The 16,699-nt window shown below is 48.6% G+C and overlaps 1 protein-coding gene and 2 long non-coding RNA genes across 6 annotated transcripts; all 3 read right to left on the minus strand.

Moving 5' to 3' along the window:
* Positions 1 to 401: 401 nt before the first annotated feature.
* Positions 402 to 15,006, minus strand: ZNF133 (zinc finger protein 133). Of its 4 annotated transcripts, none has more exons than XM_040247985.1 (5): positions 14,841 to 15,006; positions 13,258 to 13,433; positions 5,954 to 6,080; positions 5,457 to 5,552; positions 402 to 2,288 (listed from the first exon to the last, which is right to left on the minus strand). In XM_040247985.1, exons 2-5 carry the CDS (start codon positions 13,291 to 13,293, stop codon positions 601 to 603), a joined length of 1,947 nt encoding a protein of 648 aa, XP_040103919.1. In that variant the 5' UTR covers positions 13,294 to 13,433; positions 14,841 to 15,006; the 3' UTR covers positions 402 to 600. The 4 variants fall into 4 exon arrangements, with proteins under 4 accessions (XP_040103919.1, XP_040103918.1, XP_040103917.1 ...); XM_040247984.1 differs by having other exon boundaries at positions 14,614 to 15,006; XM_040247983.1 differs by having other exon boundaries at positions 14,604 to 15,006.
* On the minus strand, positions 7,036 to 7,705 carry LOC120868979. The gene is made up of 2 exons (XR_005722368.1): positions 7,417 to 7,705; positions 7,036 to 7,131 (listed from the first exon to the last, which is right to left on the minus strand). It is a non-coding gene; the product is annotated as an uncharacterized LOC120868979 (long non-coding RNA).
* On the minus strand, positions 9,268 to 12,883 carry LOC120868980. Its single transcript, XR_005722369.1, has 3 exons — positions 12,872 to 12,883; positions 10,821 to 10,827; positions 9,268 to 9,426 (listed from the first exon to the last, which is right to left on the minus strand). It is a non-coding gene; the product is annotated as an uncharacterized LOC120868980 (long non-coding RNA).
* Positions 15,007 to 16,699: the final 1,693 nt, after the last annotated feature.

A 16,699-nucleotide genomic window follows, 5' to 3' on the forward strand; every position in this document is an offset into this window, starting at 1 on the left:
TTTACCCTAACTCTAAGCAGTAGCAGTGGTCCTAACCGCTGATTTGATTTAGCAAAGGCAGAAGTGGAGAGACATCTGAGAGCGAGGAGGAGGCAAGCCAGTAGCGGGCTGCCACAGGAGCTGGGGTAGAGTGGGGCAGGGGCTGCAGGTGAGAGTGAGCAGCTTAGGGGAGGTTGGGTTTCCTGGAAGACCCTCTCCTTCGCCCAAATCCCCTGAACACAGTTCCGGGATCCTCTCCCTCTACAAAGGACCAGACTGTCCAAGAATCACAGACGGACTCAGTTATGTCATCCAAAGGACTGAATTACTGTGGAACCATGGCCTCAGAAGCTCAAGATTTCTGTACCTCCCGATTCCGTACCTTTATAGGTGGGTGAATGAGAGACACAGTTGAGGCCACAGATTTGTAAAGCAGCAGAGTTTTATTAGAACAAAAGGCCCCAAACACAACGACTTGGGGTAGAGGAAGTAAACTGAGTTCAAATGTCTTTTTGACCGCTTAGGGAATGTGTTTCAAGAAGAGTGTAAAATGTTTTGATTTACTCTGTGCCCCTGGAGCAGGTGAGGGGGTCAGGAGGATGCTCCGGCGGGGCCTCGGGGTCAGACTGAAACTGTGGTCTGTGGTGGGCACACATTCCTCCTGTGTCTGTTGAGGTGACTCTTCTGGATGAAGCCTTGCCCGCACGCCTTGCACACGTTTGGCGTCCTCCCCTGGTGTGTCATCTGGTGGAGGATGAGTTGTTTCTTGTGGGGAAAGCCTTGGCCGCACTCTGTGCACAGATAGGAGTTCTCTTCCAAGTGTGACCACTTGTGCATGAGCAGGGCGGACTTGTTGCCGAAGCCTCGCCCGCACCACCGGCAGTTGAACGGCTGCTCCCTTGTGTGTGTGCTGCAGTGCCGGATGAGGCCTGACTGGTGGCGGAAGCCCCGCCCACACTCCCTGCACACGTACGGCTTCTCCCCGGAGTGCGTCCTCTGGTGTTCCACGAGGTTGGACTTCTGGCTAAACCCTCGCCCGCACTCCGCGCACACCAGGGGCTTCTCCCCCGAGTGCGTTCTCTGGTGTCGGATCAGGTTGGACTGCTGGCTGAAGACACGCCCGCAGTCCTTGCACACGATGGGCTTGTGCCCGGAGTGCATGTTCTGGTGCCTGTTGAGATGGGACTTGAGACTGAAGCCCCGCCCACATACCCCACACACGTAAGGCTTCTCCCCGGTATGTGTGCGCCTGTGCGAGATGAGGGTTGAATTCTGGCTGAATCTGTGTCCGCACACGCCACACACGTAAGGCTTCTCCTTCAAGTGTGTCCTCTGGTGGTTGACGAGTGTGGACCTCTGCCGGAAGCACCACCCACACTCTTTGCAGGCATAGGGCTTCTCCCCTGAGTGTATCCTCTGGTGCGAGATGAGGTCTGACCTGTCGCTGAAGCCCAGCCCGCAGTTGCCGCACACGATGGTCTTCTCCTCCAGGTGTGTCCTCCGGTGCCTGACGACGGCTGACTTCTGGCTGAATCCTTTCCCGCACTCCTGGCACACGTAGGGCTTTTCCCCAGTGTGTGTCCTCTGGTGGACGATGAGGTTCGACTTATCGCTGAAGCCTCGCCCGCACTCACCACACATGTACGGCTTCTCGCCCGAGTGTCTCCTCTCGTGTATGATGAGCTTTGACCTCTGTTTAAAGCCCCGCCCACACTCCCCGCACACGAGGGGCTTCTCCCCCGAGTGCGCATTCTGGTGTCCGTCCAGGCTTCTCTTTAGACTGAAGCCCTTCCCACACACCCCACACACATAGGGCTTCTCCCCGGAGTGGATCCTCTGGTGACTGAGCAGGTTCCTCATCTTGCTGAAACCCAGGCCACACTCTCCACAGTTGACAGTCCCAATCCCCGGGACTTCGATCCTCTTCAACCGCCTGTCTGTTTCCTCAGGGGTCCCCATTTGTGCGGGGCCGGCCTCCATCTCCATACCTGGGACCCCACCCCCAGAGAAGACTGGCTGCCTCTGGGGTGGCCTGGGGAATACTTCTACAGTACTTTTCTCTGTCTTTCCAAACAAAGGCAGGGCACCTTCCCTCTCCTGCCCTTCCACTTCCTCGATCCAGGCGCTACCACCAGCGGCCTGCTGCTGCTGGTCCTCCAGGCACAGGGCTCCTGGCTGGACGGGATCTTCGGCATACAGGCACGTCAAGAGCCAGGGAGGGGGACTACACAGCACCTGCTGCATGTGGAATTTCTGACTGCAGAGATCCGGAGGGCAGGAAGGACAGAGGTGGAGTTCTGGCTTTGGTTCTGTGGCGGAGAGAAGAGTCTGAGTCAGAACCGAGACGTGGAGCCGCCAAAGCAGTTCTGCCTCATCTGATGGTTAAGACTCCATTCCTTGTTCTTCAAAATGCTTACATCTTCAGGGCCACCCAGCAAGAGCTCCTGCAGGGGACCTACTACAACGACCTCCTAACACACAGCCACCCAGTGATACAGACAGGGTCCAAAGGGATTGTCTGTGACCAAGAGAGCTCTAACCAGAGGACCCACATGGAAACATGTCTGTCTTTCCCTGTCTCCCTGGGAGGATGGGGTGGAAGAAAAGAGCTGTCCCTGAGCTTGGAAGACCCTGGTGTAGGAGGCAATACAGCGGAGTGGCTAAAGATATCACATGTGAGACCCCTGAACCTGGAGGGTCTCGACTCTCTGACAAATACTTATTAGAGGACTACTCTGAACCAGAACTCCCACAAGGCAGGGCTTCCTGGTGGCTCAGACAGTGAAGAATCTGCCTGCCAATGCAGGATACACAGGTTTGACCCCTGGGTCGGGAAGTGCCCCTGGAGGAAGAAATGGCAACACACTCTAGCATTCTTGTCTGGCGAATTTCCATGGACAGAGGAACCCAGCAGACTATAGTCCATGGGGTCGCAAAAGAGTTGGACACAACCGAGTGACTAACACTTTCTTTCACTTTCACTTTCAGGAGGCTTTCAGCAGTAGACAACACACATACGGTCTAGGCCCCCCAATGACTGGTGCCACGGATCAGTTTGAGTCTTGTTAATTTCCATAATTAACCTAAATAAAAATGGCACCAGGAATCAATATAAAAGTTTTCTTATAGTACCTCTCATAAGGAGATGTCAACACTGAACACCTTGCTTCAGCACCGCTGGTTCTATTCAGCTGGTGGGAATGCAGGATCACATAGTCTGAGGAACCAGGTCCAGACCTCACTGCATCTGCCTGAACACTTGCCTTCATTGATGCACTGAACTTTTGAAAACCGACTGTGTAGACATCTACATTCTAGAATTATTCCATCAGTATAGAATGCTGCTGTATTCTGAGACAGGGCCTTTAAAGAAGTGATTAAGGTTAAACGAAGTCATAAGGCTCTAATTGATATGTCTGGTGATCTCCCTGTAGGAGGAAAGCCAGGATGTGCAGCCTCAGAAAGGCCGGGTGAGGACAGAGTGAGGAGGTGACCATTCAAAGTCCAGGAGGGAGACCTCCTGTGTAAACTGCCAACACCTTGACCAACCAAGAACTGCGAGCCTCCAGAAACACAGTAAAACCTTTTGCTTCTGCCATGAATTCTGGTGCTGTGTTTCAGCAGCCTGAGCTCAGAGAGATGCTTCTTCTTCTACCTTGAGCTCTTCCCTAAGTGCCTCTGTACCTGCCCTACAGTCTGCCCCTAAGTAAGTCCCATGAGATCCATCAGCTGTTCCAGTAAAGGTGAAAGGGCCAAAGTCCCTATTCAAAGATAAGTCGGTTTGGAAGAAAATGCAATAGCAGCTACATGACACCCCAAATCACATTAAATACCATACCAAAACTCTCTAGAAAACAAAGGGCCACAACAAAGCAGGTGCTAAGACTAATAAGAAATAATAGGGTTGATATGTAACACATGACTATATTTTAAATGGATGACTGACAAGGACCTACTCTACAGCACAGGGAACACTGCTCATGTTATGTGACAGCCTGGATGGAAGGGGAGTTTGGGGGAGAATGGATACATGTATATGTATGGCTGGGTCCCTTCGCTGTTCACCTGAAACTATCACAACATTGTTAATCAGCTATACTTCAATATAAAATTTAAAAAAGATTTTTTAGAAAAAAATGAAAGTTTAAGGAATATAATGTGGAACAAAAGAATTTTAACGTTAAAAACTTCATTAATGAATGAGATAAAATTGTCATGAACCTTTACATGCCTAACAGTACACTGAAGTGAAATATACAGCAAAAACTTAGAAATAAATGGGAGATTTCATATAAATTACAATGACATTGGTGAGTAATCTACTAAGTAATCTGCTATGACTCTTAGCAGACCAAAAACAAGGATATAAACAACTTGAAAAATATAATGATTTCTATTATATATGCTATTTCCCTTGATTTTAAGACAAAATTAACTAAGCTTTCAAATTTGATAAAACTGAGAGATGGAAAATCTCTTACAGAAAAAGAAAACATATACTTCTTTTTATTATGAAATTGTCAACAGTATTTTAAAAGCTAGAAAACACACAATTCCCTACAGTTATCTATTCCTCTATCATTTAAAAAGAATGCCAAGTCAAAAAACTTCCCAGAAACTCTACTCTTTCCATTCTCTACCCACCAAGCTAACCACTGATCATGGTCAATAATAATGCAGCTGTCTCTGTTCACATATACATGTTGATACAGTCTTTCACACAAACCCAACTATGTAACCTGCTTTTCTGTTAAAGAAGGTAAAGGAAAATCTGCTCTTCATTAATGAACAATTCGGAAGCATCATCACAAAAATGGAAAGTTATAAAAAAAAAAAGTACAGACAGGCTCAGTAAACTGTGGGACAATGTAAAAAGGACTAATACACATGTAACTATCATTCCAAAAAGAAGGAAACAGAAGGGAACAAAAGAATAATGTCCAAAAATCTCCCCAATGTGGCTCTAACCATAAATTTATAGAAAAATCTGAGCACACGCTATGACAGGAAAACTACAAAGAGAAGCAGCTCACTTCCTCAGTGACATCACAGTCAAACAGCGGAACACCAAACATACAGAAAACTCTGAAAGTAGCCAGAGACTTAAAAAGTAACCAAAAAAAAAAAGAAATAACTGTGGAAATGACAGCTGATTTCTTATCAGAAAGAATGGGAGGTGAACAGGGGAACAGTATCTTTAAAGTGGTGAAAAAATAAGCCAATCTAACATTCTAATCCAGGGAAAATATCCTTTGAAAAATATAGTAATAAGAGCCACCAGACTATGTATGTGGGAGAGAACTAAGTGAGGCAGAGATGGCAAACCCAATGCAGGGAGACAAGACACCAGGAAGCTCGAGTGCGGCTGCAGGTCTGGAAGGAGGCCAGCAGGGCAGTGCACACGGTGAGCGGCCAGGGGGCCAGCAGAAAGACCTCCCCACCCCCAGCCCTCTGAACCACCCAGTGTCCCCACTCACCCAGGCAGCTGACGGGCGAGCATTTCCTCTCTTCTCTCCAGGTCTCCTTCCCTTGCTCCAGCTGGGTGATGAGTTTTGGTTTAGAAAACGGAATGCCTGCTCAGCGGAAAAGAGAACAAGATGGTCGCAGGTTATCCTGCACTCAGGGCCACACCAGGGGCGAGGATTTCTAAAGGTGGTGGGGAAGATCTGAGAGTGGTGAGCTCCCCGCCAGGGAAGGAAAGCCAGGATGGGAGTTCACTGACCCGACTTCATGCTGTGAGAGAACACCTCCCTCGTTTACAAGAAGATACTGACTAGGAAGAGATGCCATGCTTACCAGAGAGCCTGCGGAAAAGGCTAGAAATGCGGAGTATCACACACATAATATACACACCTGTACACGTTTACAGAGTGTCTCTGCTTTGGAGTCCAACCCAAAGGTAAGGCCAGAAACCAAGAGGGCTGCTCCAAGTTGCCAGCAGCCAGGACCCGGGTCCTGAGAGATGCAGGCTTACCCAGTGAGACCAGGTTGCTGTAGTTCTCCAGCATCACCTCCCGGTACAGGGACCTCTGAGCAGGGCTCAGCAGCACCCACTCATCCTGGGTGAAATCCACAGCCACGTCTCTGAACGCCATGTGTGCCTATAACACAAAACAGCCCTGTTCACCCGGGAGCCAGCCCTGCCCAGGCGTCAGGGTAAGGGGCAAGGGGGAGACTGCCCGGGGGAGGCAGGTGAGAAATCTAGATCCTGCCTTTGACCCTGGTGCTCTGTATTCCAAGATCTTTAAAGCCCACTCCCCATCTCGCAGTGGCACTTGTCAGCACATTCAAGGTCCTAGGTGGGCTGATTTGGAGAATCCATACAAAAACAGGAGCCTGTAACTTTCAGGAACTTTAACTCTATCTTGAGGGAAAGCGCCAGACTTTTGAGTTTAAAGAATTTAAAATAATCGTCTGAACCATGGTATTAGTGTTGACGCACCCGAATGACTGAGGTTCACACAATTCAGTTATGGCAAAGACCCAACACAGCTCAGTCCTTCCCCCAATCCCACAGCCCCTCCGGCCCTCCTTCCCTGAGAGGCACCAGCAGGGATGGTGAAGAACACGAATTTGAACCCTACTGCCCCGGTTTGGAGCCCATCCCAGCCATCAGCTAGCATCTCCACTTTTTCAACTGTGGGTAACAGTCCACTAAACGTCCTGTCCCACACTGTGGTGCCCAGGGTGGACATCCCTGCCGTTCAGTCCACGGATTCATCTCACATGCCATTCTCACACCCTGCCCAACTTCACTGCCTTTATCGCAACACTGTTTCAAAGTGGAAAGCACCCTGGAATAGGGACATCAGGAGAGGTTTTCACAAGAGGCCCAGGAACTTGGTCTTGAACAAAGCACAGGAGTCTAGGGAAGAGAAATGTGCCAGGTGTTTCCGATGAGGTGTATGGGGAGCAGAGAAGAGGACACCTGAGCCAAGGAGGAGAGGAAGCCTGAATCCTGGGACGGAGGACCATTTGGGAGGGATAAAAGGCACAAAGTGGGAGAACTACAGAACAGGTCGAGCGTAGGAGCGGCTTGTGGGTTTTAAATGATTGTAAAATATACATAAGCATTGTACTATTTTTACCATTTGAAGTGTACATTTCCATACATTAAGCATGCTCGCACTTAATGTGGTGCAACCATCACCACTATTGGAGAAGGCAACGGCACTCTACTCCAGTACTCTTGCCTGGAAAATCCCACCTGCGGAGGAGCCTGGTAGTCTACAGTCCATGGGGTCGCCAAGAGTTGGACACGACTGAGCGACTTCACTTTCACTTTTCACTTTCATGCATTGGAGAAGGAAACGGCAACCCACTCCAGTGTTCTTGCCTAGAGAATCCCAGGGACAGAGGAGCCTAGTGGGCTGCTGTCTATGGGGTCGCACAGAGTCGAACTCGACTGAAGCGACTTAGCAGCAGCAGCATCACCACTATCCATCTCCAGAACTGGTTCATCATCTCACGTTGAAACTCTGTGACCATTAACCATAATGCCCTTTCTCACAAACCCTGGTAACCAACCATCACTTTACTTTCTGTCTCCATGCATTTGGCTATTCTAGGTATCACAAATATGTGAAATCATATGGTGTCTGTCCTTCTGTGTCTGGCTTATTTCATTCAGCGTAATGTCTTCAAGTTTCAGCCATATACTCCAAAGAAGACGTACAGATGGCCAAGAGAGAAGAGAGGCTCAACATCGCTAATTGTTCCGTTCAGTTCAGTCGCTCAGTCATGTCCGACTCTGCGATCCCATGAATCGCAGCACGCCAGGCCTCCCTGTCTCCACCAACTCCTGGAGTTCACCAAACTCATGTCCATCGAGTCGGTGATGCCATCCAGCCATCTCATCCTGTCATCTCCTTCTCCTCCTGCCCCTAATCCCTCCCAGCATCAGGGTCTTTTCCAATGAGTCAACTCTTCGCATGAGGTGGCCAAAGTATTGGAGTTTCAGCCTCAGCATCAGTCCTTCCAATGAACACCCAGGACTGATCTCCTTTAGGATGGACTGGTTGGATCTCCTTGCAGTCCAAGGGACTCTCAAGAGTCTTCTCCAGCACCACAGTTCAAACACATCAATTCTTTGGTGCTCAGCTTTCTTCACAGTCCCACTCTCACATCCATACATGACCACTGGAAAAACCATAGCCTTGACTAGACAGACCTTTTTGTTAGAGAAATGCAAATCAAAAGTACAACTCACACCAGTCAGAATGGCCATCCTCAAAAAGTCCACAAACAATAAATACGGGAGAGGATGTAGAGAAAACGGACCCCTCCCACACTGTTGATGGGAATGTAAAATTGGTAACAGACCCTCTGGAGAACAGTATGGAGGTTCTTTAAAAAAACTAAAAATAGAACTACCATATGATCCAGCAGTCCCACTCCTGGGCACATATCCAGAGAAAATCATAATTCGAAAAGATACACCCAGTGTTCACTGTAGCACCATTTATTACAGGCAAGACATGGAAGCAACCTAAATGTCCCAGCAGCAGAGGAATGGATAAAGAAGATGTGGTACAGGCCTTCCCTGGCGGCTCAGTGGTAAGGAATCCACCCGTATTCACACGAGTTCCAGTGGTAAGGAATCCTGTGACTACAGGAGACACGAGTTCGATCCCTGATCTGGGAAGATCCCACATGCCTTGGAGCGACTAAACCCGTGTGCCACAACTACTGAACATGTGCTCTACAGCCCGTGCTCTGCCACAAGAGAAGCCACCTCAGTGAGAAGCCCGTGCACCACCCCTGGAGAGCACCCCCACCTGCCGCAACCAGAGAACAGCCAAGCAGCAGTGAAGACCCAGCACAGCTGTGAGTAAATCGTTTTCAAATGTAGTACATCTTTGTACAATGGACTATTAGTCAGCCATAAAAAGAATGAAATAATGTCATTTTCAGCAACATGGATGGACCTAGAGATTATCATACTAAGTTAAGTCAAACAAACAAATATATCACTCATACCTGGAACCTAAGGTTTTAAAATGATAGAAATGAACTTATTTATAAAACAGAAACAGGCTAACACACTTAAAAAACAAAACGTACGGTTACCAAAGGGGAAATGTGTGTGTGTGGTGGGGGGAGGAATAAATTAAGAATAAATTAGGATTTGGGATTAACATACACACACTATAATATATAATATATAAAGTATATAGACAGGTAACCAACTAGACCCTACTATATAGGACAGCGAACCCTACTCAATGCTCTGTAATAACCTATATGAGAAAAGAATCTGAAAAAGAATGAACATATGTATATGTATAACTGAATTACTTTTCTGTACACCTGAAATTAACACAATATTGTAAATCAACTGTACCACAGTAAAAATTGGGAATAAAAGATGACCTGAATCAAAATATGAAGGGCCTACAAAGTGCCAGGGAGAAGCTGACACACAGCCAACAACTTCAAGGTATCTGTCTACTGGAAAAACTATCAGGCTCTGAAGAATAACAAGAAAACTCCTAAGTGGCTCTAGACAAAAAATATACCAGACTTCCATGAGACTTTTCAAAATCATCATTCAACTCATGTGCACTGCAGGTGGGAACGTACAATGCTGCAAGCACTATGGAGAACAGCACAGCAGTTCCTCAAAAATTTAAAAATACATGTTATCATATGATCTACCAATTCCTCTACTGGGTATTTCCCCAAAAGAATTGGAAGCAGGGACTTGAATAGATATTTGTACACTCATGTGAGCGGCATTCTTCACAATAGCCAAAATGTAGACGTGATCCAAGTGTCTGTCAACAGACAAATGGATAAACAAAGAGTGGTGTGTGTGTGTGTGCGTGTGTGTGTGCACGTGTGTGCATGTGTGTGTGTGTGTGTATGTATATATATGATGGAATATTATTAAGTCTTAGAGAAGAAATTCTGACACATGCTACAACATGGATGAACATTAAAGATACTATGCTAAGTGAAACAAACCAGATACAAAAGGACAAATATATAATTCCACTTATATGAGGTACCTAGAGTAATCCATATAGACAAAGTAGAACGATGGTTGACAGGAGCTAGGAGGAAGGGGAAACTCAGTTATTGTTTGATGCGGATAGAGTTTCATTCTGAAAAGTTCTGGAAATGGAGAGTGTGAATGGTTGCACAACAATATGAATGTACTTAACGATACTGCACTATAGACTTAAAACAGTTAAGGTGGTAAGTCTTATGTTATATATATTTTATGACTTTAAATGCATGGCAAAAAGAATATCATTCAAAGCAATAAGAAAATATTTCAGGGACTTCCCGGGTGGTCAGGTGGCTAAGACTTCACATTTCCAATGCAGGGGGCCTGGGTTCAATCCTTGGTCAGAGAACTAGACCCCACATGCCACAGCTAAGACCTAGCGGAGCCAAATAAATAAATAAACAAATATTTTTTAAAAAATTTCACCAGGACAAAGTGCCCAGAAATGTAAGACTGGTTGAATATGTTGAAATTCATTACTGTAATATACTGTATTAATGAACTGGACCAAGGAGAAAAAAACAGGATTGCATTTATACATGCTGAAGTATTCTTTAACAGAACTCATCCAACATCCAATTCACTGTAATAATAATGAATCCATAGAACTTTTCATTTTGAATTTTAGACTTAAAAGTTGTAAAAATATCAATTCCCATGTAACCTTAATCCAATTTTCTCTAACGTTAACATCTGAGAAAACTATACTACAATGATCAAAACCAGATTAACATTGATTATTATTACTGTTATCTAAACTACAGCTCATAACCACATTTCAACAGGTTTTTTCTACTAATGTCCTCCTTCTTCTGGTCCAGGATTCAACTGAGGTTCTTGCACTGCATTTAGCTGTCATATATCTTTAATCTCCTCCAATCTGTGACGTTCCTTTTTTCATGAATGACATTTTTGAAGAACAGCCCTCAAGTGTGATTTATCAGATTTGAGAAGAAAATGATTAGAATGACCCTAGTTCACTTTTGGCTAGATTGTCTCAGAAGTCACGTGTCCTTTTCATACCCCTTGATAGGAGGTCATGATATTGGTATGTTTCACTACTGATGATGTTAACCTTGATCTTGATCACTTGGTTAAGGCAGTGTCTGCTGGGTTTCTTCATTACAAGTCACTCATTTTGCCTTTATATTTAATATACAACTTGGGAGAGATACTTTGAGATTATACAAATATCCTGTTTCTCTTCAACGTTTTACCAAATAATTTTAGCATCATTTTGTGGGACCTGTCTTCAACCATTATTACTGCAGTGTTGACCAAATGACAATGTTCTACCTCCTTTCCTTCAAAATTCATTAGCTGGAATTCTGTAAGCAAGAGTTGTCCCTTCTCTCTTTTTTAAATTAATCTATTTATTGTTGGCTGTGCTGGGTCTTCATTGCTGCACGCAGGCTTTCTCCAGTTGTGGCAAGCAGGGACAACTCTTCATGGCAGTGTACAGGCTGCTCACTGCGGTGGCTTCAGTGGTCATGGAGCACAGGCTCAGTTGCTCCAAGGCATGTGGAGTCTCCCCAGACCAGGGATTGAACCCATGACCCCTTGACTGGCAACCAGATTCTTATGAACTGTATCACCAGGGAAATCCAAGAGTTGTCCCTTCTTATTTACTTCAGTGTGGATTCATAGCTTATCCTAGGAGTTATATTAGAATATTATCATTATTTTGCAGCTCAAATTATTTCATCAAACACTGGGTGCTCCTTCAGGCTGACCTCATCCCTGCTTTCACTCACAAATGTGTGACAAGTGATGCTGTGCCAGTCACTGGCTTAAGTCTGTATACTCTCGGAGGGCCCAAGGCACCAGGTTAAGAATGTCAGCACCCCTGCTAGAGGGACCAAACAGAAGCAGAGGCCCGATACCTTGTGGAGAGGGTGTGGGGCCTAGCAAAGATGACGCTGGTGTCTTCACCTGCTTAGTCTAACCCAGTGACAGGAACTGTATCAATGGCTCAAGAGGAGCAAACGAGGCACCCTACCCTCTAACAACCACCTCCTGGTCCAGTGGGAGGGTCAGACAGTCATGACACAGCCTAAGCCCTGGAGTCCTGAGCCCCAGGGTCCCATCATCAACAGGGAGCCAGAGAACACTGCCGGGGATGTGCAGGGTGCTCTGCAGGGCGAGAGCATCCCAGCTCATTACCAGTTGACAGAGAAACTCGGGGAAACACAAGCAGACAACGGAATATGCTTCTGGGCAGCTGTAAAGCAGGGTCTGACCAGGTTGGGAGTCAGAGAGGAGACTGAGGAGGAGACCTGGAGAAGTTGGAGGCATTAAAAGTAATTCTAACAATTACTTAGCCTTTATGTGCCCCGCACTGTAACTGCATTGCTAGGGTTATCTCCTCCAACATCCCCGGGAGGTGGACATCATCCTGATGATTCCCATCTGGCAGAAGAGGAAAAGAAGGCTCAGGGAGGTGAAATAACAAGCTCAGGGCCACACAGCTAGACATGGTAACCTGAGATTGGAACCCAAGCATCCTGACTTTGGAGTTGGGACAGAAGCAGATGATTAAGAAGGTCTCTTTCTAGCAGGCTGAGTGGCACGTTCAGTATGTGGACCTCAGGTGCCTAATTCAAGAGGCAGGTGGGGAGAGGGACAAGAAGGTGAAGAGACAAGAGTGAGGGCGGAGCAGGAGGGAGACCAGAAGGAGAGGAGTCCAGGGCACAGCACACGTGCTGCTGAGAGAACAGGGCAGGTGAGCCTGGAAAGAACAAAGAGGCCCAGCTGTGGGTGTTCACTGAGGTCCGCAAGGGCAGAAACGGGGGGAGGGCCAGAGACAGGGACACTGTCCCCCGGAATTCCTCCCCGGCCACACACCCCTCCTCTCCTGCCTCTGAACAGAGCTGCTCTGACTGAAACAACTATTAATTCTCTTGAGTATGGTGAGCACCCTGTGGGTACTTTACAGGAAGCTCTAATGTTAGAGCTGCCTCCTGAGGTAACTGCAGGTGTGATGACAGGATGGGGACAGAGGCAGTGAGGGCCTCGCTGGATGGAACCAGAACAGAAGGCTGAGGCCTTCACAACAGACAAGGCCTGAGAGTGCACAGGCCTGAACAAACCAAGGGATGGGGGTGGGGGGGGCAGTCATCAAGGAGGACACAGGGTCTGAACAAGAGTGCCTGGGACAGCAGCCACCCCGACCACAGACCATGTCCCCTGGGGAAACCAGCTGGGCTCTGATCCCCAGGCGGGGCGTGCTGGGCACAAGATGTCAAGGCTGAGCGAAGGAAACCCACCTTTGGTTCAGCACACGGAAGGCGAGCAGTCCCCATGTGAGTCCGGGCTGTCAGGAGCCCTCTCCTCGCCCACCAGGCTTCCTCTCTGGGCAACACAAGAGCAGAAAGGTTCAGGAGAGTCACTGGAAACTCACGCCCTTAGACTTTCCTCTTCCTTAAAGGCATCAGGAATGGACCTGTCACAGAAGAAAAGGCTGCGGGCAGCTCTCTGAGAACACAGCCTGCCCCAGTAATGCTGCCGACACCAGGCCTGAGCTGACCCACTCTTGCCTCTGACCTTCCTAAGCAAAGTTCGTACTCACTGGGCCCTTGGGACTGTACCCATCAGAAATGGTTCCAAGCACAGAACCGTCTTACTTCATTCTAGCCTCACAACCCAATGGAGTACGATTTATAATTTTTATTTTACAGATGAGAAAACTGAAGCACAGTGAAGTCAGTCCCTTATCCAAGGTGACACCGTTACAAAGTCACAGAGTTTGGATGAAAGCTGGCAGCCGAGGCTAGGCTCTTCAAGTAGGGCAGGGACAGTGAACCTCTGTGGGTTGTAAGGTGTCATTTTGAGATGAATCAAGATTGCTCTCCAGGTGACAAGGGTTACATCTGGATGTGGGTCTGTAGAGTTCTATTATTTCTGTCTAAAATCTCTCCCTAATAAAACTTTAAAATGGAATTCAAAATCCCGCAGTCCGGAAACACTGGAGCCATGCACATCCGTGACTGCTGTGGTCAACGCGGGTTTCCAGGACCTCTGAGATTCTTGCCCAGTGGGCCTCAAACAACCTCTTCCTCCAAGGCCTGAATCCTGGGGCAACCGGCCAAAAACACACCCAAGATCGCTACCAGAGTGGCCCGTTCCACACCCAGCCGATCCCCAGCACATGCTGCCCACGGCAACTGCTGCTAAGTCGCTTCAGTCGTGTCCGACTCTTGTGTGACCCCATAGACAGCAGCCCACCATGGTTACTCCTGTCCCTGGGATTCTCCAGGCAAGAACACTGGAGTTGGTTGCCATTTCCTTCTCCAATGCATGGAAGTGAAAAGTGAAAGTGAAGTCGCTCTGTCGTGTCCGACTCCTAGTGACTCCATGGACTGCAGCCTACCAGGCTCCTCCGTCCATGGGATTCTCCAGGCAAGAACACTGGAGTGGGTTGCCATTGCCCTCTCCGCCTACGGCAAACCACCCACCAAAACTCCTCCTGGCGGCGGGCTGGCCCTCATCCCAGCACCTAGGAAACATCAGGCCCCCATGCCAACTTACTCAACCCTTTGTCTCCCAGGGACCTGCGGGTAAGAGCGACCCCCCGCCCCTCCCATCATCATCGCTCTTTCGGCCAAGGCCTAACGTGTCCTCACCCACAGAAGCCCCGGGACGTGGCTGGAGTCCGGCATCCGCCACCACTGGGCATCGCGGCTGACCTTTGTCCACGTCCATCGGAGATGCGCGCTCACATCCCAAATATGACATCCGGGGGGGCACGGCCTGAACCGCGACAGCGCGTCCCACCGCCGCCTCCTCTGCCCGGCACCCGCACAGTCCCCAGCCTCAGGCGCAGCCAACAGCCCAGACTTTCAGGACCTACCTTTCCGCACAGGGAAGGGCATGGCTTCACCTCAGAGCCCCACGGGCGCCGCACTCATCTGCGAGGAACAAGCGGTCACTACAGCCATCAGCTGGGCCAGGACGCCAGGACTACACTACCCAGAAAACTCGGGACCAGCGCCGGGACTACATCTCCCAGGATGCTAGGCGCGTAGCATGCCCATGGGAGAATGGCCACTGTGGCACCTAGATTTCCACCCCGCCCCCTCTTTTACAGAGGACCCCGGGTGAACCGTCTCTCCTTTCCGTGACTTCTTCGTTAACGCCTCCGCCTTAAAGACTACACTCCCCAGTGACCCCAGCAGTGACTCCTGCCTCCGGTGCCGGGCACCCACCTCGGATTGCGGAAGTGATGTGCCCGGGGAATCTCCGTTTATTTCCGGGGTTCGCGGCGGAGCGGACAACGGTTTCCGGGCCACAAGGCGGTGTCCGGGCGGGTGGGGAGAGGTCCGTGAGCCGCGCAGGCGTGATGTCGACCAGCTCCCTTTAATTCACTTAAATCCACGGTGGGGACTGAGACTGAAAAGGCGAGGCATCTTCCCGCGATCTTACTGTCAAAGGAGGCAGCCCTGGGTTCCGAGCCCATGTCCCCAACTAGCGCACCCGCACCGCTCTCCCTAGATCCTGTCCCTCTGTCACAGTCCGCGCGTTTATGGGCAATTTCATCCATCCTCTGGGAGACAGGAGCCTCACCGTTAGACCATAGCCTGGGGCTCAGCCCCTCGTAGTGTCCATTGAAAAAGCCAAAATGTCAAGAATGACAACCTAAAAGTTGAGAATTGTGTTTTATTTGGTGGCCTTATACCTAGGAGACAGCCTCGAAGCTCTGAGGAACTGTTTCAAAGGGTTATGGGAGGAACAGGATATGTAGAAGTTTGCTAAAAAGAAAACAGTGGTTGAACATCGAAAGGTTACTGCTGATCACAAAGGAACAGACAGCTTTATGAATTTAGAACTTTTTTACTATGGGAAGATGAAAGAATCTAAGCTCTCTTAAATCATTCCTTTGACGTGCATCTGAAGTATCTAGGGCCAGCATACTGTTTTTCTCCATCCTTAGTTTCCCTAAATGTGCACCCTCAGAGTGCCTGCAGAGGTTGATGGCTTCACGGCAGGCAGCATTCCGTTGTTTACTACAGCAGTTGGTGGTGTTAGTGAAAGTTAAGTCGCTCAGTCGTGTCCAACTCTTTGTGACCACCAAGCTCCTTCGTCCATGGGATTCTTCAGGCAAGAATACTGGAGTGGGTTGCCATTTCCTTCTCCAGGGGATCTTCCCGACCCAGGGATTGAACCCAGGTCTCCCACATTGCAGGCAGATGCTTTAACCTTTGGACCACCAGGGAAGCCCTTAAATAGAAGAATCCAAGTACTAAAATCAAAGATTTCAAGGGAGGAAAGGAAGCCAGGTTGAAGAAGAAGGAGGAGGGGTGGTGGTGAAAGGGGTGGCCTTAAGGAGGTCTCCTGCCACCTACAGATACCCAGGTGTTATGGGACTTTTCCCTGGGCCTCCAGAGAAGGGAGGACTGGAACTCAGCCCTACCAGAAATCAGACAAGACCAGAACCAGAGTTTGAGTTCTCTGCCAAGAGGAGGTGATCAGTCTCCAATCCTCAGCTCAGGCTAAGGGCCCTTCGACTAGATTCCTGTGTCCAGGACCGGGGGACTAGAAAAACAGGGAAGGATAGGACGGGTTAAAGGAGAGGAAAGAGAGAGGGAAGAGGAGAAAGGTCAATAAAGTCTCTTGTTCCTTACCGGTCGGGGCACTCCGGCCAGTTGTCCACATCAGGAGGAGACCAGGGACAAAAGGGTCCCAGTTGCGGCCGCTGGGTCTGGTCCGTTG

Source organism: Oryx dammah, unplaced genomic scaffold, assembly GCF_014754425.2.
Source record: "Oryx dammah isolate SB20612 unplaced genomic scaffold, SCBI_Odam_1.1 HiC_scaffold_10, whole genome shotgun sequence".
Classification (NCBI taxonomy): Eukaryota; Metazoa; Chordata; class Mammalia; order Artiodactyla; family Bovidae; genus Oryx; species Oryx dammah.

Excerpts from the sequence above, each read along its gene's own strand:
- ZNF133 (XM_040247985.1), bottom strand. The coding sequence starts at position 13,293 with ATGGGGACTGCTCGCCTTCCGTGTGCTGAACCAAAG. Across the intron at positions 6,081-13,257 it reads TTCCGTGTGCTGAACCAAAG|GCACACATGGCGTTCAGAGA; the intron begins GTGGGTTTCCTT and ends TTTGTGTTATAG. Across the intron at positions 5,553-5,953 it reads CAGCAACCTGGTCTCACTGG|GCATTCCGTTTTCTAAACCA; the intron begins GTAAGCCTGCAT and ends TCCGCTGAGCAG.